The following is a 20880-nucleotide window of genomic DNA, read 5'->3' as shown; positions in this document are numbered from 1 at the left end:
GTTAAGAGTGCCATCGTTGTAGGAAACTTATGGAATTTTCTTTGAACTCAGACGTAATTTGTTTCATTCCCTTCAGGCAGCAACCTGTCGTCCACGGTACATAGTTCTCAATGTCCCTCTTAATTGTACATATGAATGAGTCACAGCCACGCCACCTGTTTGCGATATTTTCAACCAAAAATGCTGTAAAAGGTCACCTTTTGTTTTACGTGAGTTTATGATCACGATAACAAAGTTTTTCTCTAGTGCGCTCATTCAGGGCACACCAAGTAGGTACTGTCCGAATTTTCTAAAGTGGACATAGTGCTCAGTACGCTCTTATTTATTAAAATACTTCAAACTTTGGACGACTGACATTCAGGGCAGCTTTAAGCGTTCCACTTGCAAACACTGGAAGCCTGAACATAAGCTTATGCTCACGCTAGAGCAGAGTTATTGATCTGTACAATAACAACAAAAGACAACGGAATAACTATCACAGTCCACCTGGTCTATTAACCTGCTTTAGTGGATAGTTGCATCGACTATGGTGTCTAATAAGAGAACCTCTCAAATTCGATATATCCCTGGTTTTGTGTGAACCAACTCTCCGTACTAGAGTTACTTGGATGTAAACTTGGCAGAACCTGAAGGTACCGATAGGGAAATTTATTTTTTTCTACTTTCTCTGCCTTGGTGAGTTATTCGGTGAGTTTGCATTTTTTTATTTTGTATTTCTCTAGAAATGACAGGATTCGTTTCCTTACAGTTTTAGGCGAATCTTTTAGTCGGAATATCCCAGTGGTGTACATAAGGTTGATCCGCGGAGACCTTTGACTCATTACTCAAGATGTCCGGATGTCTAAATATGTATTTTTCCTTTCGCAACTGTTTTTCTTGTTGCGCTTGGAGTTTATTCTGTTGTTTTCCCAGTGTGTACCGTCTTAAGAGCTGGTTGTAGGCGGAAGTTGCAATTTTTCTACCCTTAATGACTAAGACACTCGCTGCTCTAAACGCATTGAAGAATGTGGAACATCGGGGTTGAACCATATGTTATGCTCTCCATGATGATGACGATGATGATTATTATTAATTTAGGGAAAGCTCGGTCAAATCGTGCCAGAATATTAAATCAAAGCAGGGTAAAGAGGCAGACTGGCGAAAATTGCTGAAAGAACACAAGATGTAATTAATTTAAAAATGAGTTCATTGGTGCGCCACCCTTGCATACGTGTCCGGAATCAGGCATGATATTAAAAAAACGTTCTTTTCGTGACTATTGTTAGGGGTGGTAATAATTTGTAATAACAATAATAATACTAGCAAAGTAATAATCACGGTTGACAATGACACTACATTATGGTTGGTAACTTACTTGTGACCTTAGATTATTCTTTCCCTAAAAAGTGTGTGCTTCAGGCATAATTAATTCCAGGCACCGATAAACATGTCCGTCAACTGAAATTTTGGAAATGATAAGGAAGAATAATAGGAGAAACAAGAAGGACTCTTGCTCTGAGTGTACCGACGAAATATCCCACTTGAATCTGCTCTTGGCTGTCAGCTGGTCACTTAGGAACTCACTTTTACCCCCACTCATTCTTGTGAGAAAATTGGCGCTGGTTTCTAGGGTCCGGCACGGGTATCCTTAGCGACTTTCCATGGTCCTGTGGTTGTCATCACGCTATCAAAAGAACGTTATTTCATTTGACCATTTCTCCTTTCTTTTCTTCATCCTGAAGTCACTCATAATCTAGTCAGCCTAAATAATAAACTATTTTGTGTTCGCTCATTTCGGTCTCTAATTTTCGTGGATGCGTAGCTTTGTCCGGTTTCACTGTGGTCAGATATTTCAAGTTCGCCATTTTGCAGCTGAAATCACATCCGACGTTTTTCCTTTTGTCCTTTTAATCCATTGTGTCATTAATATCTTTAGCGTCTAATTCTTGTATGTTTAATCAGTAGTCTTCCAGCTTGATAATTCTGGCCGTCTGAACTCCAGGCTTATTATACGGGCAGAATTCATACAGGTCTAGCAATTTTTGTCAGTTCTACCTCTCTAACTACATAATATCCATGTTTCATCCTTGATTTTGCCGTCCAATCCACCTCTGGTGCTTCACTGGCTGTCTAGAATTAACTGCACAACTGAAATGTTTGTAACGGAAAGGTGGACCTGACATATTATTAACCTAGTTTTTGGCTTTCATCTTGATGGTAAATCGAGGCCTCACTATGCTTGGACGTAACCATCTCGCTTTATCTTGGGATTGTGCCATTCTGTAGCAAACATTTCCAGCTAATGCTGATTTGCGTTTCACGTGATAGATAGGAAAGCACTCTCTCCTTCGGTGCCATCTCAATCTAGCATATAAAAACGCGAATCTTTGATTGCAAGACGACTGGTTTCGTAAGTCACGTGCAGGCATGTACGATTTCTAGATCTGCTGACAGACATCACATGATAATGGGAAGGAATACCATACCATCAATGAATTACATTTTTAAGAAAAAATTCACGCTTTCCAATGACAAGATTACTTTGGCTTTACAGTTGATTGTTAAACCTAGACGCGGTCACAGTAATTCATGAATTGTTCCTATCTCGCTCCGAGTAAAGTGGTTTGTACTTACTTGTTGAGTTATTCTGTCGTTTTATAAGAGGGGTGGTGATCCCTGCTATAATGGTTTCTAGCTGAGTGCAAAACTGCATCAGTTTGTTCGTAATTAGGAACCCTACCACATCTTACCGTCCCTTTATACAATTAACAAGATATTTGGTTCTCTACTGTTATTACGCATTCAGCACAATGTAAGCGACAACGTTGCATATCTAATAAAACCTTCTGGGAAATTGTATTCCAGTAAACGAATGGACTCCTTTTAGGGTCAGTACTAGTTAGTAGCTCTGCAGTTTCTACACCCGACGTAGTCGAAAGGAACAAACTGGTTGAAAATCACATCTGACGGAACTGCGGAGGAAATGTGCCTGACATGTGGAAATAAAAACCATAGGGAGGGGCCTGGACATCAGAAAGGCTGGCATTTTGTCTATAAGGAGGTTACAGTCTATGACTGCCCAAATCTAACGAATAAATTCACTCAGAACCTCCAAGGTCAAAAGCCTATTTTGCCTTACAATTTAACTATCTAGTGGAATGACATAACCCCCTATTTTGAAACTTATCCACTGGCAATACGCCCACGTTTGCCGTCCGAGTGACGTAAAAGCTGCCTCGAGTGCACACAAAATTTTCTCCATGAACTCTTTTAGTTCATTTCTTTTTGACTCAAGGAACAAATTTCTTTGATTACTTTTAAGATATAGTCGAGTTGAGTTCGCTTAAAATTATGACAGTTTTTGTTTCATTTATCGGAGTTTTCACTCTGACGAAGGTGCAACACCAAACTGACGCAATCACTCAACGGATCTTCTAGTGGCAGCAAAGTAGAGAGGTAAAAGATATCGATTTTTTGAAGGTTTGCATGATGAACACAGAAGTGTACTGCGCAGGCCTGACCAAAATATTTTGAAGATGGAAAATATTGTGTTTAGTAACTATGTCAAACTTAATAGTTTGTTTAAATGACTGATGGGCAAAACACATGTTCCTTCTGAACCTGAAACTAAATTTAATTTTGAATTCAACTGTGTGGCATTGGAAAGTATTTGAAGTGTGAAAGGGTGGTGGTCTGGTTTGCTTCGTCCTTCAAATGAAATTGTAAAATAGGTTTTACCGAATAGTAATCTCATAAAGAAGAATCAAGCACATGACTTCGCCTTGTAATGCTCAAAGAGTGGTTTACTAAATCGGACACGATTCAGATTTCCCACTTTACCTATCTCGAAAAAGGTCTGCGAGATCGCCACCCTTGTCTATCATGTGTCACAAAACAGAGGATATTTTTCCCATGCGTTGGTGAAAATATGGTTTCATTAATAGAATTACAGAATCATAGGATTATTAATATTCAATGAAAAATCATTAAAACAATAAAAGCTCCAGATAATCAGCGGTGAAAACCAGGGTGAAGTATTTAAAGCTATAGCACATGATAGATGTTTTCAAGAAACAGAAATGACAATAAAAACTGTTTTTTTTATGATTGAAGGTGGTTCTTCTTCGAGTTAGTTGCGGGAGGATTAAGTGTCACAGAACAGGATCATATAAACTGACTGAATTCCGGTAGATATGTGAGACGTAATTGTGTTTATTTTTGTAGATTTGGTCACATCTTTGAATTATTCTGTCCTCGGGGTCTCCTGAAAAGTGCTTGAATGATAGTTTCAACTAGTTGAGGTTAATGACGTCCAAATCCTCTATTTATCATCGCTATTTTGCACTTCGAATTTGATTACAGACCCACATCTTTCCAAGAATGCATCTTCCTCATCCTCTTATTTCCTGAGCCTGACATTTGATTCTTCTACTTGGCCATATATCACCAAGTTGCTTTTGGGCGAAATTCGTCCACCCTAGTCGACAGTACCGCGCAAAATGTCTGATTTTTATAAACTCTCAAACAGGCGAGCTGTATTCGGGCCCCGGTTGTGGAAAGCGTACCATCAGAAAAGTCATACGTGATTGTCTCTGAAGATTATAAACATCTTGTTACCGTCAATCAGGCTACAATTTTCCATCTACAGTCACATCTACGGTGCTGTGCACAATTTTCTGCCAAATTCTTCGGCCTCAATGGAACAAATCGCAGAGCCAGGCGGGTTTGCAGTTTGGTGTCTTATTTCGATGAATGATTGATCGTTTCCCAGTACTGCTGAAGAATCATTTGTAAGAACGGAAATTTCAGCATCCGCCGAAACATCATGGGCTATGCAATTACCCATAAACGAGTGGTTTGGATAAATAACCCTGTTGCCGAGAAGCTACCGAAACCAATTTTGGAAATAACAGATATCTCATGCTTAAACCTAATCCCAAACGAATAGCCAGAGCCTTTATGGTTATCACGGTTTGTACGTAATCGGCTTGACATCATGCTGTGATCATGCTTGATGTGCAAATGCATGGTTCGACAGACGACTCCGACGTTTGGAACATATGATGAACTCCCCTTCTCACGCTGCTTAGACACGAAGCTATCAGCTGACATAAAGACTCGGCACTCCTGTATTGAAAATTTGGAATTCTATGTGCCGTTCAAAATTCCGTAGGGATTTGTGATTCCAAATACTGAACGGACCCTATGTAACTTTTCGTGCCGGTTTGTTTATTTAATTTATACATGTGTGTAGTGCGATATAATTTACCAAAAAGCCAACAGAAATTTGAAGCAGCTGGAGAAAAAGCAACAATGGCATAGCAAATTTACATCTCGCAAGCCAAAACTACATTCATAAGTCGTTCACGGACGTGGGCAGTCAGCATAGAAGCAACAGCTTCAATTGAAATTTCGAATAGTCCATGTGTCCAACAGCTCTGATGCCACTTTGGGACTGCAAGTAATCTGCCTCAAATCGGAGGCAATAGCCGGCATTGTTAAGTTGATTGTGGACAATGGTCAGTGGTGAAGTGGTCGGATCAGCTAGATACTGGGGACAAATGCCTCCAACGTTTCCAACCGCTGACATCTAATTTCATGGTCTTTTGTCAGGAGGGCGGTGACCTGTACAATAAACGTTTAAACAACGATGCCACTTTGGGGCTGGAAGTAATCTGTCTCAAATCGGAGACAATAGCCGGTATTATTAAGTTGATTGTGGACAATGGTCATTGGTGAAGTGATCGGATCAGCTAGATACTGATGACAAATGCCTCCAACGTGTCCAATCGCTGACATCTAATTTTATGGTCTTTTTTCAGGAGGCCGGTGACCTGTACAATAAACGTTTAAACAAAATTTTGGCGGTCAGTAGAAATACATGGAGAATTCGGCTTAAATATGGATCATACAATCTTTCTCAAGCATTACCTTACTGGGGGTGATCGTAGGATATATATGCGACAGTTTGTATGCCAGATCGCTGCTAAATTTTGTCCGTTTTGCGGGTCACTGTCTACCAGGAGAGTGACGGAAAACATATGGGTTCATGAATGTGACCTCGATACCAAGTGTGGTTTCCACAAAGACGCAGAGCATCTCCGGATGCAGTCGTAGAATTTGCTTCTTGTATTCCAGCGACGTGATGCATCAGTAGCTGTCTGACTCACCGCTTATGCAATCAAGTCTGGTGGCCGGTTTTTGACACCGGCCCGCTAAGCCTCCCAACAAAGCAGTTTTTTATCACGTGGTGTGATTTTTGAATGGGTAACTTGGCCTAGCTAATGGTTAGAAGGGAATATTGATTAAAATACTTACGAAACTTCTCAAAATTTTCGTCTGTTTCTTACAAACGATTTTCAAGGAAGATAAAATTTGAATGCTAATTTCTTTTAGAAAGTCGCTGCTAGTAATGACTTTATTTCGAACTCGTAGATAGAGGTTTACTTGGTTCCTCCGCTGATCTTATGTGCTACACTTTTAGTAGTTTGCTTGTAATCTCTGAATTGCTCAAAAATATGAAGTCTGTTTGAGAAGCTTAGAGTTCATTTAACTTCTTGGCGAATTTGTAAAACCTGTCAATCTTTTACAGTAAATCCGAGTGTTTTGAGCACTCTTGAGATTTTTTAGTTATGCTGTCAAACCAGACTTGGTTTCTCGTTTTTTCATCTAGCGTATTCAAGAGCGCGCCGTCAGGCCATACCCACTCGTGGTGGCGATGCGCACACCCAAATGGATTTCAACCTACAAAACCGGTCGATGGAATCCACACCGGGTGATTCTCCCGAAGAAACGATAAGCTTCTCGTCCACAAGTCTATTCCGGCGGATTCCTAAGGAGGTATGCCCTTGATCATAGTAGTCATATTTTGATCAATTTGGACGTTTTTTGAGATAATGTGCCCCCCCCCTAAAATCGCGGCTTTTCGCTGGTTTGGTCAGTACCAAACTGTTTCCAAATTATTTTGCTGAGTTAACCCCTACACATCGGCTCATCTAGAAAACATTTTGTGGTTTCACCTCAATTAAAGTGACCAAGAAAAGCCTACAGTCCACTTCGTTTGGTCGTATTTGACGGCGGTTATTTTGGTGAAGCATTTTTGCTTAAACAGAACAAATTCCGGAATCTTCTTATCATTCATACCGTTTTCAGACGATGCTCCTCAACCTGGACTATTCGAAAATAAATCTGTGGATCTGTTCTAACGCGAAAATCACCGTATCAGAGGAACTGAAACTCAGTTGCAAATTAACAGTAATTTTATTCATGCATGCAGTCGTAGAATTTGCTTCTTGTATTCCAGCGACGTGATGCATCAGTAGCTGTCTGACTCACCGCTTATGCAATCAAGTCTGGTGGCCGGTTTTTGACACCGGCCCGCTAAGCCTCCCAACAAAGCATTTTTTTATCACGTGGTGTGTGATTTTTGAATGGGTTACTTGGCCTAGCTAATGGTTAGAAGGGAATATTGATTAAAATACTTACGAAACTTCTCAAAATTTTCGTCTGTTTCTTACAAACGATTTTCAAGGAAGATAAAATTTGAATGCTAATTTCTTTTAGAAAGTCGCTGCTAGTAATGACTTTATTTCGAACTCGTAGATAGAGGTTTACTTGGTTCCTCCGCTGATCTTATGTGCTACACTTTTAGTAGTTTGCTTGTAATCTCTGAATTGCTCAAAAATATGAAGTCTGTTTGAGAAGCTTAGAGTTCATTTAACTTCTTGGCGAATTTGTAAAACCTGTCAATCTTTTACAGTAAATCCGAGTGTTTTGAGCACTCTTGAGATTTTTTAGTTATGCTGTCAAACCAGACTTGGTTTCTCGTTTTTTCATCTAGCGTATTCAAGAGCGCGCCGTCAGGCCATACCCACTCGTGGTGGCGATGCGCACACCCAAATGGATTTCAACCTACAAAACCGGTCGATGGAATCCACACCGGGTGATTCTCCCGAAGAAACGATAAGCTTCTCGTCCACAAGTCTATTCCGGCGGATTCCTAAGGAGGTATGCCCTTGATCATAGTAGTCATATTTTGATCAATTTGGACGTTTTTTGAGATAATGCTCCCCCCCTAAAATCGCGGCTTTTCGCTGGTTTGGTCAGTACCAAACTGTTTCCAAATTATTTTGCTGAGTTAACCCCTACACATCGGCTCATCTAGAAAACATCTTGTGGTTTCACCTCAGTTAAAGTGACCAAGAAAAGCCTACAGTCCACTTCGTTTGGTCGTATTTGACGGCGGTTATTTTGGTGAAGCATTTTTGCTTAAACAGAACAAATTCCGGAATCTTCTTATCATTCATACCGTTTTCAGACGATGCTCCTCAACCTGGACTATTCGAAAATAAATCTGTGGATCTGTTCTAACGCGAAAATCACCGTATCAGAGGAACTGAAACTCAGTTGCAAATTAACAGTAATTTTATTCATGTGCAACCGTACAATGTAGTATACATAGTAATGACTCAGTGGGGCGTTAAGGTTCGGTGGTGGCGAGATGGTTTGGTGGTTAGAGGGTGAATTAACTGACTGGGAAGTCTGTTGGGCTTGGGCAGCCCGGCAGTATCCCAGCCCTTAGTCTACTTTCGTGTGACATGGCGGCTAGCCACAGAAAATTTTACCACTGAACGATTGTTAATTTTATTACCAAGTAGACATTTAAATCAACAGAGTGTACTGTAATTATATTGTTCTGCTTGACACCCTAGATCAGTCCCATTCACTTGACCATCGAATCTCAGTCAAGCTTTTACTGAAAGGTCATAAAAAATCCCGCTGACATACGTAAGGAACGAGAACTTTAATCCCTAGGATCCTTTTTGCAAAAACAAAAGTTCGATGCATTCAGATAAATTTAAATAATTTCAGCTGGTATTCACAAAGATAGTGTTTCCTCTGCTGCCGCTGAGTTACTAAAACGCTTGACGGGCATTGAAAAGAATAAAGCCGTGTACAGCAGGCCAAACCGGTCATTTACTCTGCTTCATCCCATACGGTGAAGTTTCGTGGCATTGCGCTTATCGATTTGCTGTGAATTGTGCTACCTTCATAAATCGCCATGTAAACAAAGAAGGCTGTTTGTAGCTAGCATTCACTGAACACAGGCACGTGACAATTGATGAATTGGGTCAGATGAATGGGCGGAACTTCGCCGTATGTAACTTTACAAGATGTTACACGTCGTGGCACGCTGGAACAGTTGACACAAGTTAATAAAGATGACAGCTCTCAACAGATCACCACGGAAAATTGTTCAATTATGGGAAAAGTTAAATATAACGGGAAACACATGTCACGCCACACTGACCAGAAAATTGTTTCCCAAGGCGTGAGAATCGATAATTGGTTATGACTAGGTCACATCGAAAATCCCTACGAAAGCGATGTACTGCTCATACATTTTAATAGGAGATACATCTACTTCTCCCTGATAAAAATTCTAGAGGGCAACAAGCAAATGAAGCCTCTTGCGGCATGTGGTACCTTCAACTAAACAGTCATAATTGACCTAAACTTAGGCATGGTTCCCTAGAGCGGAAATATCCTGTTAGAATGCGTAAAGTGAAGTCGTGTACGGTTGTTCGCATTCCAAAATAAGACTACATGCAAATGGTCTATTGTAAGTTGGTTTGAAATGTACATATTCTGGGAAACCACCGGCAACCTCTCTAAAAAGCTATCACTGATAATCAGTGGTAAGATCACTCCTAAACCACTAGCTTGTATTTCATGGTATTGTTTTTGAAAGTTGAAATACTTGCATCACCGTTCACTCGTACGTCGATTCTGGTTGTCCCTGTTCGCGAGAGAACACCTCATAATTAAGGTCAGTTCAACAGATACCAGTAATTGGTATCCGTTTACAAGGAACTTCGAAGGAATGGAGAGAACGACCAAGACTGCTGATGCTCAGAAAAGCAGACGCTTGGATTTTAAATAAGCTAAATGTGCCCTTACATTTGCTAGGAATCCATTCCAAAACAGTGTCTGTATGTTTAGTTAGATGCCCAATTCGAACTTCTGTCGGATAACAGCTACATTATTTTGACCTGAATTTTTAAATTTATTGCAATGTTTGCTCACTGGATAACAACAAAAAGAAAGCCTGAGCTCGTAGAAATGTTAATTCGCTGGCAAATGGCTAAGTGGATAGATTCATCGTCGAGCCTGACACGTAATCCTTTGTAGTGTAGTTAGGAAAGAGGTTATTTGCTTGTTTCTTCAATTAACTGGCGTTTATCTGAACAACAATATCAGATGGAGACTCAGCGTTAGAACGAGTCTTACGATAACCCAGCCACATTTCAAGCATTTCGTATGACATTTTGTTTTTCAAAAAGAGCGCTATGTAACCCCTATCACTCAAGTAGCTAATTATCTTGAATCCACAGCGATTCTTACGTTACCAGAGCGGACGGACTTCTAGCAGGACGGGGTTCTGGACGAATTTTGCGGGATGTTATTCTGTTATTTTCGGGAAGCATTCAACAGGGTTGAAATCAGTTCGTGACTTTAGAGAAATACACTCATTTGTAAATCAATTTGATTTTCACGAGAGACTCAGATGAATCTCTCGTTTATGATATGAACTGTCGAAGAGCTTACAGCAACCTTGTGAGTAGTTTCCTTTATGAAAGTTCGTAACTTTGTTTCATCATTCCCTATCAGCTTCTCGGTACCTCTTCATTACGTTAACTCCGCAATAAAGCTTGGAATCAATTTAAACCACACCAGCTCTAAGGTTTCAGTGACCAGCGAGATACTGAGTCGAACATCACCTCACAGCATTGCCTGTCTGTGGAGGTCTTACGCAATCTCTAGCTCATCTGATGTTCATGTCGAAATTCTCTACGGTGGCTGAAAATGTTGAAAACGTGTCAACAGATCACCACAAATATCCTGTACGTGTTCAAATCACGGACAGTTGTGCGCAGCACTAACCTGAGAATAGCCCATTTTAGGCATTTAATCGTAAACTTCCTGCCTTTTTAAAAGTACACTTATTCCACGTATTGATTATTTCTCATAAAAGACTCGGTTTCTCTGAAATCTGAGCAGATAAAGCTCTTAATCGCAACATCTCAGGAAGGCAATAAGACTATACAGCGGCTTGTTGGAGAAATCTCCGAAGATTGCATACTTTCCAATTGATATGAAAGCTCAGAACTAAATAGAAGAATATCCAGATGCGGATGAATACGTTTTATTATATTGAACTCCTAGTTTAGTCTAAAAATCTGGGGATTGAAAGGAAGACTTACAGTGAGGGAAATTTAATCTTAATAACTTCCATTGCTGAATACGGTTATCGTTAGGTAAGATACGTCTTTCCCATCATACGTCTTTCCCAAGATACGCCTTTCCCGACGAAGTTTGTTAGAATCATTCATGAACTCCTGACTACAATAAATCGATTGGGGTTTACCTGCCAATGATGTTTTTGGTGCGGCTCCTTCAGTTGCGTAAATGAGTTAAACGGTATTTTGTCCCGTCTCAGTAAAGCTGCTTAACTTAAGCAATAACGGGTAATGACACTGGTATAGTGATTGTCATCTGTGCTGGGGTCGGGTATAGTTACGACCACAGCAGCCCAAATCACGATAAAGAACCATTGAGCCAGGTAGGGGATATCGACCACTGGCTTGGATCATTTTACTTCATATTGCTCCCATACACTCTATTTAGGTAGAGAACCGTATAGATTAGAAGGAAAGGAGAATTGGAAATGCAGCTGATTAATGAAAACAGGAGACTCATGCCACCTTCTGGTTGACTTTTGACACAACCGGTGAAAGTAGAACAAAGCTGAATCCTTAAAGGTTTATTGTTCTTGATTCATTGGCGGTGGTGAAAGTCAAAACTAACAGAAACTGAAAAGAGCAGCGGAAGCGGATAACTCTTCTACACGGCTGTTCAGGCTGGACAGAACGATAGTGCATGACAAATGGTTATCGTGCTTTGAAAGGTTTCAGGGACGTACCGGTAATTCTGTGTATGGATAGGATGGAAATCCAAAAGCCCCGGAGACTTTTAAGAGAGTGGCATTTTGTGCAACATTGGTGGACTCTTTGATTGACTAGTTGGTGGGATTATGGAGAGGACGCTGCAGAGTTTAAGAAAATGTCGCAGAAGGACTGAATGACTCGCCTTTGGGAACAAACGACGTCGAAGATTGAACCAACTACTTTTTGGACTGTTCTTAGATATCATCATTACGTTTGGGTAATTTAAGTGATATTGACTGTGGATGGTACAGAAACAAAGCAGTCAGTCTAATTTAGTCAATCCGGTCAGTATCGACCGCGCTGGGAGGACATTTGAGTGTCAATTCACAGTTCACTATTGATACAAACGCCAACAGGGTTTGTATCCCTCGACCAGACCGGTTTACCGTCTATTTAACAACCATCTGTGCTAGGTTCGTTCGTCACTGCGAGCATACTGTGCCAATTCAATACAAAATAGATGGTAATTTATTCAATCCAAGGACTTTCTTGCCCTTATCTTTTTATTCCGAAGAAGGATTACAGGGGATGACGACAATCTTTGTATTGGGGGTATGCCGTGCTGGCTTAACTTCGGATGTTTCAAAACGCCCATCTTTTAACAGCCTGCAACGAGTATTTGACTGAGTGACCATAAGACACGCCCCCGTAGGCAATTTCGCAATCTTAGTGGAGCATTTTTTCAAGACGTAACTGTTTCCAGCTAAATTACGAAGGCCAAAACTGCATCTGGCCGCCTTAATATACGCTTCTGTAACAATCTCCTAATACGCATTTATAATATGCTTGCAACATACCGGACTGTCTCGCTGGTTTAGCTTCTGTATGGTGGTAAATCTGGGCGCACTACAGATGATGTGCTTGGGTACTTGGTTCTTTTAAGTTGCACTGTCTGTGAATTGTCCTACAGTTTCGGTGATCAGACCTTATCCCAGAAGGCGAAATGTTTTGAAAATGGAAGACTACTCAACGGCTGATCAAGTTATTGGTGAATTGGACATTCTGCTACTAGAATATCCTTCATTTATGTTTAAGATACTTAAATTTCCACGACAGAACGTAGCACCTGACAGAAGAACGATTAAATACACAGTAATGAGACAAAGCTTTCTGACAGTGAAAATCGCAGATGTCAGTTTCCCTAGCAAAGCTTCCGCTTGCACAATTTTCCGATGCATATGGCTACATTGTCAGTCTTAAGGGCCATCGAGGACGCATTTACTTATATGCTAGAAGTGAAGAAAGTTAAATTCTGTTGGAACGAAGCCAGAATTGTCTTATTTTCTAACTAGAACCCGACCCTTAAAGGCAACAATTTCTTCAATGATATTTATAGCGGTATACGATCAAATTATCAAATATCAGCTTGATGGCATCCTAAGACGCAACTCCCTGAAACATTTGTACGGTGCTATAAAACAGGAACTGTCCAAATATTTGCAAACTGACGGATAGCATTTCAACATGGCCAAGGGACGCTGTGCAGCGCCATCATGTTCAGGCCGAGAGACAACTTTCAACAGGCCTCCACATGCTCGACATTTGGAAACCGACGGATAGCACTTCAACATGGACAAGGGACGCTGTGCAGCACCATCATGTTCAGGCCCAGAGCCAACTTTCAACAGGCCTCCACATGCTCGACCAGTGGGCTGCATGGGCTCTATAGGCTTGCGTGCAGCACCACACAGCTCTGCACAAATCGTTTCAGGCTGCTAGAAAACGCACAAGCTTTAAACCTACACAGCAACTTTCGTCCTCGAGATGTCTTGATCGTCCATATAAAGAGATAAGCACGTGCGTTTACAAAACGGCTTTCGCTTTGCTACTTCTGTATTCTTTAAAACACCAACGTGAATGCATTCTAAGGACTATGGGGTCACCGTATCAATTTCATTCACTGAAAACGAGTTTTTTTTGGTTCGTCATATGATGGCGTGTTAAAATAGCTGAGGGGGCGAGAACGACTCCTTTCGCACCGTATTTTATTCATCTAAAGATTCTCACAGTACAATGAGTACTTAAACATAAAAATACTCTGGGGGTTCAAAGTTTTCATGGTATGCAAGCTGCTGCGAGGAGCAGAGGAATGATGTCACTTAATTATTTGCTCAGTCACACTGAGTTCCACACGCTTATTTGTCGAAATTTTAAGTGTAATGCCTGAATTGGTGTTGAAAACACCAGTCTAGTACGTTAATCATGCGGACGGTTTCCGACACTGTTCCTGGCCTTATGGAGGACAGTAGGATCATCAGATGATTGTCAAATGAAGTAAAATTTGGGACAAATTTACCCTCAACTGTCTGTATATTTGCGAAGAACTTTACTTTTCACAACCCTATAGGCGTTTTAGGTCGCCAATCAACTTTGAGTAGAGCTTACAACGAGTGATAGATTACAACCACCTTGGTGAATTGCGGCATATCTGTTGACCGAACGAACGGTGGCTACATGATATATCTGTCCCACGTATGGTTGTTCAATAGAACAGTTGAAAATGTTGTATCGTCAGCTGCTTAAAACAAAACATACAACTTTCTTGTAGTAACCTAACCAAAAATTGATGGCATAAGCGTTTCAATGATTGGAAGTAAAGGCACTCGTAGGAAATATGCAGACTTGATTGGCATTCAGGACTATGCCTGAATTGAGCGAATGCAGAGGTCAATCAGCTCATTTAATTTTGCTAGCATCTGGTTTACGTACGCCAAAACAGGTAAAAAATGTTTGCTTCCCATCAGTTTTTGCAATATTATTAGCCTTAAATGCTGGAGAGAAAGAAATTCCTTTGGCTTGTGAAGGTCATTTGCTGATCGGTAATCGAATAGATGTTTGGTAATTTCATCCTAAGTTTTCCATAAATCCTCAAATTCGTATCTGAATAAAACATGGCAGATAAAACTGCATTTAATGACCAATCACAGTACCACTATGACTGATTGAGATAGTTCTATGGTTTTCGAATGGCTTTGAAAGATGTTATGAGGGTGAAATTTTCGTTCAAGAGAACAGTTTTTACGCTTGTGATAGTTACCATGAGCTATCGGATTCCTATAGTTGCCTTGCGTTGAACGGCAAAAACACCTTGACATTCTTACCATAAGACAGTCTTTGTTTCACCTATTGGATGATTGGCAAATATATGACTACCCATAATTGAACGAGAAAGTCTTCAACCAATATTGGTTTGTTCGGGAGATGTAATTGTGTGAGATGCATTTTAGATTTCACACCCGTTCACCGTTTCTGGTCTTCTGATTGACCAGTGAATCATTATTGTTACTTAACACCTCAACTTGGTGTTTCCGTGCCACCGTGAATCCGCATGAAGTATGTTTTTGTGGTTCAGAAGAGGTAGAATTAACTGTTTTGCTCTACTACAGAAATAAAATTCATCCCAAATATCCTATCGGGGGTTAGCTAGCCACAAGCAGCACACCCAGATACGGGCAAAGTTATCGTAAGTTGGCATGATTTCTATTGGTATTCAGTAGATGACTGCCTAATCATTAGCGGAATGATTTACCAGCAATTGAAATCCCTGGTATTAAGGTGGCAAACTCTATATTATAAACTACGGTTGGATCATTCAGCTGTTGCGCCCTTTCGGTGCCTAAATACCATGCCACCAGAAGGAAGAACGAGTGGTGGGATACCCCCCCCCAGCTTAGACGGAGGAAGTCGCGAGGTAAAGATCGGGTTCAAACCACGAACCCTCTGGTTAGTATATTCGCGCTCTAACGACTGCGCCATCTTGCCCACAGCTGAATTAGCAGTTGGTTAGCAGATTCTGCGCAACGGCGTTCTGTTCAGTGGTACAAGTAACATCAAAATAAACCGGGAACTTCTTACTACAACCTAGTTTAACGATTGCGAGGATCGATGGGAACTGTTCCAGTTTAAGTCTGGTGGGCGAGATGAGATAAATTATCATCAGACAAACTCGGACGCATTATTCTATTTACTATAGTGTTACGACATTAACAATTTATTGACAGAATGACTGTCCAATAGTTTCTAAGAAGTTCATTACTGACTTGAAAATTCAGCATTGGCGCTGGCTTCTGTTCGCATGAGTAGCAGGTTGACGCTCAAAGTGTAAATGTAAGAAAAGAATAGTTTGAAAATTTTCATGTGATCGTAATAGACTACCCAGTTAGTATTAAGATCTTGTAAACCTAAGTAAATTTTGTGTGCATGGCTTCCATCTTCATCAATTGTTTGCACATTCTGGAATAGAAAATTCCAAGTTGTGTAAGGTAATGTAAAGGTGAAACACTCTCCCATTTGGAGACAGTAGCTTCCCTAGTGGCAAATTTTCTATCTCTCAAAAACTTAGCTACAAAATAGCATCTTCGGAGACCTGGCCAAATGTGTTATACGCTTGCCACTTCCACCCACGAAACGTGAGAATTTCATCATTTCCCATACCAAATTACATGCGGAAACAAAAATACTTTCTTGGGAGATAATGTTACTTCGTCTCCTTGGGAACGCAGTTTAATTCCTGCCTACCAGAGTTGTTTCCTGAAAAACATCATTGATTCACCTCCCTCAGAACTTCATGATTTCCATGCCACACACTTATGTTCGTTCATTCTCTTCCAACAGATTCTCCAATGTGATAGAGTTGGTTATCGATTGGAACAACCTGTTTGCGCCCAAATAGTTTGCCACTTGGATGAGTTACCAAAAAATCGACCGGTTCTATTAACGGTGACAGGATGGCTATGGGCAAGAACGTTTTTCTACAAACATATCTCTGACATCGAGGTAAGTTAGGACACCGAAAACACTGTGTGTTAGTAGCAAACAGCGTTATCGCAAAATAGACTGGATTTTGACGAAAACACTCATTCCTATCAAAGATTAAGAAGAATTTACTACAAGCGTAACCAGTTTAAAAGTGTCTCCTTTGAATTCTGAACAGTACTGAATCAAACCATCCATCTGAACTGATTTAATATGGAACTCATTAGGAATGACATGACAAGCCCAGTCTCTAACACTAAAAGATACCGTCCAAAATAAACATCTTTTATTTATCATTCCCCAATTGATTCCGCGTCCACATTGTAACTATTACTTCATTTGTTCAAGTAGGCATTTTGAATTCTCAGCGAAAGTTAAATGTTATATCCCCGGATTTGTCCGGCACTTTCTAAGAGCCCGTTGCACTGGCTTTACCATCTAGAATGATACTGGATGAAGTTTCAGTATACTGAGTGGAGAGAGGACTAAATATGTAAAAATACCAGAAAGCCTAATTTCCTAACCTAAATTGCATTATTAAGCCAGCTTGACGGGCTCACATACACGTCAAATGATTAATTCAACGGTTTTTATTCAAACTGCATATAGACATTCGATATATATATGCATTTCCAGAATAAAGTATCGGAAATTGACTATTAGCTATTTATCCTCATATTTTATTTTGCCGTAGAACGAAAAAGAGTGAAACTTCTGATGGACGCCAATGTATTCAGTCCGTTTTGAGAGCCTTCTTTGAATTATCGGATAATATCCTGAGTCTATAATTTTAGCATTGGAATTCAAGTTATGAATTTATCTATTTTACGGTGGGGGGTCGAGGGGTCGAGCTTTATTCACTGAGTTGAAGTAGTCGTTTATCTCATTAGCTTATTAGGCTCCAACCTCATAGAGAACAAAACAGGGCTGTAGAGGAATGAAAGTGAGTAGATGCGGAACGTTATCATAGTTGTCACAGACCCTCACGTCAGTGACGCTACTGTTAAGTACTAATGGTGCGCTGTTGTTCGTTGATTGAAACGTCTTCTGCTTTGTTATTTTCACGTGTAAGACCTCGAAGCCATGAACTCGGTAATTCCGAGATCCCATTTGTGGGCACGCAACACTGAAAATAATTCTGATTACCCATCGGTCGCCAGTTTCCTGATAAGCCACGTAAAGCCCAGTTGAATTTTTATACACCATATGTAGAGGCAATTTCAACGGCTGCTTAGTATCATGGTGATGATTGTGAACTTTAAACCTGAAGTGCTGAAAGAATGCTTTAACCGTCTGTTGAGTCACAAGCTGGAAAAAAGGATACTACATTTCATTCTAGGACCACTTCTGTATCATAATCCAGAACTACCCGTTTACAACAGACTGCTTGCTCCGTAGAGTTCATACTACTGTCGTTTAGACAAGCCCTCTTCTATCCCTTTGAGAGCAATATTGTAGGTTCACATCAGAGGAGAATAGATTGGACCTGGGTTTCTCTCCTGATAGTCTTCATCACTGGTTCCTGACTTCGACCTAGCCGGGATTTTAACTTCGAACATGAGACACCTGAGGCGAAACTGTGACCATTGTCCCACCAACGCAAGCTCGGTGTGCTTGAATTATTACATCGTAACAGCAGAATTTTTTTGCCATTAAACGATGTGGACGAGTTTCCAAACGTGTCTATCAATGATTCATTAAGTGTCCAGCGTGTAAATAAGTCAGAGTAGTCACGCCAGAACTGGCTGAAAACTGTTCAAACAAGAATGAAACGAATGCAGAAAACTCATAACTTGGAGCGCTTAAAAGAAGAAGAATGTTACTTTGATATTTGGAAACCGCAACAAATGTTTTTTTCTGATGGTTTAGTAAAAAGTTTCATAAAAATATATTCACATATATGTATGCGCATATTATTGTATGGAGATCAATATATATGTATATATAATCAACAAGCTGGCAATAGTAAGTCCGATAAGGCGCGCTAAATATCCTCATAAGTTTGTAGATTCTCATTTCATGAATTGATGAAGTAAGATTCTTACATAGCCGTGCCTGGATACGTTCGGCTCATCGCATAAGATTTTGGCCATTGTTCCGAAACAGAAAAATTTATTACTCTCGCGAGTCGCAGTCCTGTTATGTGCCTTAATGAAAATATGTTGAAGTGAAGAATAGAGATCTTTTTACCCTTGCTTGACAGATTGGCCGTTGATAAATTCAACGAGACCTTGCCAAACGAGTTGATGTAACTTAAACATAATTTAGTTGATGATTTTTTTTAACATAAGTCGAAGAAACGTGACTCAAGTACTTGGACGTTGAAATCTTCATCCGATAGATTCCGTTACTGTATACAGAAGGCAATTTTAATGGCAACGTGTGCCTCCGGTGTGTTCAAGGAATCCCAACTCACACATGTTGCTCATCCCAAAAACTCTGGATTTCAGTTCCATTTTTAAGCCTTCTTTATTCCATTTCTTGAGAGTTCAATTTTCCAAGTTGGATGGAATCACCAACATCCGGGTGCCATTTTGTGCAATTATTGGCATTTTGCATAATGTGCGCCATTCTCCAGTGTGAATTGCATTCTACCTTAAATGTCAGCCCTCCATTTGTCTTCGAAAATTGTATGAATCTATTATGTTCTCACCCATAACTGATGATTGCCTGCAGAAATAGACCACCGGGCAACATACAGTCACGTAACATCGGAACTTTCCCACTGTACTGATATTTCAAATTAGCCGACGTTATCTCCTTCTCATCTCTTGCTTATAGTTTTTCGCCCACTTTGTTGCAAAAAGTCGCGTATCTGTTCATCATACTGACCCGCTTATTGTGTAGGCGCAAGGAAACGTAGGAACCAATTTCTAGAAGTGCTCACTAGCATGCAAAACAATCCTTCGAGCACGTTATCGCAACCAAGCGTTGATTTCTTAATGTCCGGATGAAACGCATTAGCATACTTATACTCTATGCAAAACTTGAGTGGATGGATGCACACAAGGTGCGACAAACTTTGTTACAATGTTGCGTTTCTTGGTAAGGTGCAGTATTTCATGGTTCCATACTATACAGATACCCGCTGCGCATTGTGCTGTCCGTTGAATGCGGCTTCTTGCATCAAATTTATCCTGGCTTTAAGTGTTCACTTTGCAGGATATAATCAAGAGCCCAGTATATTGCATTTTCTCTCTAAACGAGAGCCGAAGCCATAAGGATTGGATACTCGCTACTCACAACAAAGATTATTAAAGTGCTTGGTTTAGTTTGTCACCTTCATCGGATGTAGTCTTCCGGTGTTTTCTGCAGCAGGTCAGACGTGATCAAACAGGTGTTGCAGTCTGTTTTCCGGCCATCCACTGACGCGCTTTTTCTGTCAGAAGTCTGTGAAGTTTGTGAATTTCATTCATCAATTTAATCCATCGAGCAACTATTCGTCTTTGCTTCTATGGATATTTTTCCTCTATTCCTTTTAGCTGATAAACAGGTGTGGTAGTATATTCTCACAGATAACAAGCCGCAGCCATATGGTTATCAAATAAACACCATTTGTCAGTATTCTTTTCAAATCGGCTTTATTCTATTTGATTGTACAATAACTGGCTACGTCATTATCGTCTGTAATGGGTGGGCAGAAGTTGACTTGGGGATAGTGATAATTTTTGTCACCGTTTCAGATAGTCCCAACTCTCCTGGAAAAAATAACTCCTTACGAACTAGTGTTTGCTTTTTTGTTGAATCATTGAACGGTTAAAACACCCAAACATTAACCTAATTCAGAAGTTCATCATTTAGGACAGAACCGGTCCAAGCGGTTGCATTATCCAACTAGCTCATGGTACTTTGGAGTTGAAACAACCATTCCCTGTTTCATGAAACCTAAGGTCCATAAAATGTAAAACTAAATGATGAACAATGTGCAAGACGAATCGTGATAATTGAATTATAGCTTCAGTAAACGTTGATTTACGGCGCTCTTTCCAAATTGGTTTGATGAAGTGCATTCGTACTATCTAGTCGCTATTTTATGCAAATGTCTGAGTGTGAATTTCGTAGTGTTGCCTTAAATGATTACTACTCACAGAGATGGCAAAACTTCTTTAACAGTTAAAGACCGGTTTCGTTCGTGCTG

General features: G+C 40.3%; 2 protein-coding genes across 2 annotated transcripts in view; one reads left to right on the top strand and one right to left on the bottom strand.

Annotated features, from left to right (window-relative positions):
* Nucleotides 1–20880, top strand: part of T265_03975 (hypothetical protein) — a gene marked incomplete at both ends in the record, with an annotated part of 58683 nt that overhangs the window by 29722 nt on the left and 8081 nt on the right. The window contains 3 exons of the mRNA XM_009168582.1: nucleotides 6653–6793; nucleotides 7820–7986; nucleotides 16602–16763. Of these exons, the coding sequence (XP_009166846.1) occupies nucleotides 6653–6793; nucleotides 7820–7986; nucleotides 16602–16763 (470 nt within the window). The remainder of the gene's footprint in view (nucleotides 1–6652; nucleotides 6794–7819; nucleotides 7987–16601; nucleotides 16764–20880) is intronic.
* Nucleotides 1–20880, bottom strand: part of T265_03974 (hypothetical protein) — a gene marked incomplete at both ends in the record, with an annotated part of 53783 nt that overhangs the window by 26855 nt on the left and 6048 nt on the right. Inside the window, one exon of the mRNA XM_009168581.1 lies at nucleotides 13433–13699. Within this exon, the coding sequence (XP_009166845.1) occupies nucleotides 13433–13699 (267 nt within the window). The remainder of the gene's footprint in view (nucleotides 1–13432; nucleotides 13700–20880) is intronic.

This window comes from Opisthorchis viverrini (genome assembly GCF_000715545.1).
Source record: "Opisthorchis viverrini unplaced genomic scaffold opera_v5_61, whole genome shotgun sequence".
Classification (NCBI taxonomy): Eukaryota; Metazoa; Platyhelminthes; class Trematoda; order Opisthorchiida; family Opisthorchiidae; genus Opisthorchis; species Opisthorchis viverrini.
This window is presented reverse-complemented; position numbering and strand designations above follow the sequence as displayed.